The sequence below is a fragment of the Cyprinodon variegatus genome, unplaced genomic scaffold (assembly GCF_000732505.1).
Source record: "Cyprinodon variegatus isolate N-32 unplaced genomic scaffold, C_variegatus-1.0 Scaffold467, whole genome shotgun sequence".
Taxonomy (NCBI): Eukaryota; Metazoa; Chordata; class Actinopteri; order Cyprinodontiformes; family Cyprinodontidae; genus Cyprinodon; species Cyprinodon variegatus.
Genome location: NW_015150920.1, coordinates 547,181 through 549,418, shown reverse-complemented (window position 1 = coordinate 549,418; position 2,238 = coordinate 547,181). Strand labels below are relative to the sequence as shown.

The following is a 2,238-nucleotide window of genomic DNA, read 5'->3' as shown; positions in this document are numbered from 1 at the left end:
TGCTTACTCTCAAGATTCCAGTCCTGGTTTTCGGGTTTGGTGAGGGCCGGGTGTTTGGTGAAGAGTGTGGCCACGAAGGCCAGGTTGAGTTTGGCGTTTCCTGTCACAATATCGGTGGCGGTCACAAACTGACGACATCCTAACAGGTCGGCCTGTTTCAGCAGACAGTCGGCTCTCTTCCGAAGGTCTTTCTCCTGGTGACACAAACACAGCATCATGTTTAAGATCAACAACAACTTCAGAAACGCCCAAAAGAGAAAATCAGTCCCCCTAAATAAACGGCCACTACGTAGCGTAGATTTTCTTTCATTTATCCAAACATTTCTGATGTTCCTCTTATGGGTGCAAATATGACATTTTACTAAGGTGGACAATAAAGATGAAAAGCAATTCTTAATGTAGAATAAGGCTTGTATTGGTACATCTGACCAATTTTTTTAGGGTGATTGACAAATATCAATCAACATTGATATTAGTGATAGTGGTAGGGTGTACCAAGGCGAAGCGGCTCTGAGTGACAAGCCAGACGAAGAGTGGTTCAAAGATCCCTAATGATGGCCAAAAAAAAAAAAAAAAACGTAATCCCCACCATGGAGCAAGGCCTGGGGTAAGGTTTGGTTGACGAGCCCCTGGTGGTTAGGTGGTTCCTCGCGGGACCCTGCTGGGCCCTCTGAGGACGTGGAATGTCACCTCTCTGGGGGGAAGGAGCCTGAGCTTGTCTCGGAGCTGGAGCAATACCTGCTAGAAATAGTTGGACCGCCTCCTCACACAGCCAGGGCTCTGGAACCCAGCTCCTTGAGACATTGGCCGTGTTCTTGTGCGTTCTCATGTGCTCGTCATTAAAAACTTCATCAGCCTCAGCCCTAGTACTGTTCCAATTCATAAGAACTGCAGACCAAGAACGGACAAAGTCCCCTGATGTTGTTCTCGCCCCTCCCTCTTTACCCAGTATGCATCAGAGCAGACTTGTCCATTCTTCAGATCACTGTCCCAGCATGCACTGCAGCAGCGCCTTTAAATGGAGCACTCAGAGAGCTCACAGCAGTAAGTTAAACATTCTCTTTTCAGTTTCAGTTGTTCAATAAAAGTATGTTTTAAGATTATTTGAGGCAAGAACATTGTACTTTTAAGGGTAACTATATGGCCCATTTACGGAATTAATATGTAATTTAAAAAACAATTCTGAAGTTCAGAGGACCGCTGCAGCCAGAGGAGCTCTGAGGGTAACTGCAGCCAGGTCTAATGTTAGCCCGTCTGCAGCAGCCCTCTCTCTGCATAGCTGTGAGTGAAGGAAACGCTGGCTCTGATGACAAGTTTTTTTGTTTTATTTGACAAAATGTTCATTTGATTTGTGTTTATCTGACTGTTTTTATTATTATTCCCCCACTAAATAAAAAAAGTCAGAATCTATTATTATCTAGAGACTATTAATAACAGGAGGTGAAATGCAGCTCCAGACGAGCCGAGTGTGTGGTGACATCATCAGTACGCTTCTGTTCCAATTGACCCATATTTATTCTGCTTGCTCCCGTTCTCCCTGACTCCAGACTTTCTTGTGTTCTTCTCAAGAACATACTTGGAGAGAACACGAGTCTGTACTCGTGTTTTTGTGAGTTGAGAAACGGTCCCTGTGTCACTAGTCCTGACAGTAACCTTTACAGACGGGACTTCTAGGAGCAGCCAAGAACCAAAAAGGGTCCGGTTCTGAGACCATCTTGTCGCAGTTTTTTTGACGTGGTTCTACTGGCTCCCTCCTACCAGGACCTAGATGTGCAAGCTACACATCAGTGATATTTAACACATCACAAACAAAATTTATTCCACCGTCGTTTACAACAGCCAGTTTCAACCTTGGTGTCCCGACCCCAATTGGGGTTGCAAGATGATGTCTGGGGGTCTCTCAATCATTTTGGAAAAATAGAAATGTGCAAAATAAATGTAGCTTCTAAAAATAAATATATAATAATAATAATAAAGTAATAATATAAATAAATGTAAATATGAATAATACAAATAAATGTAGAACATTAGAAGGACGGTGAGCGGCTGGTCTCAAACAGGCAATTATTTCTCAAAACCAGTTACTGTCGGCTGTAATTAGGCCAAAACACAGCAACAAACTGACCCAGTAAGGTCACAGCATTTAGGAGAAGGCTGGAGCGGTGGGCTGTTTGAGTGGATGGGGGAAATCTCGAAATAGTTGCAGAGCTGGAGGTCTTTATTCAATTCAGTTTATTT

The 2,238-nt window shown here is 43.5% G+C and overlaps 1 protein-coding gene across 1 annotated transcript in view; it reads right to left on the bottom strand.

Annotated features, from left to right (window-relative positions):
• The window catches only part of LOC107094157 (plastin-3-like), a 20,849-nt gene that overhangs the window by 9,775 nt on the left and 8,836 nt on the right, over positions 1–2,238 (bottom strand). Inside the window, exon 10 of the mRNA XM_015389597.1 lies at positions 8–194. Coding sequence (XP_015245083.1) covers positions 8–194 — 187 coding nt within the window. The remainder of the gene's footprint in view (positions 1–7; positions 195–2,238) is intronic.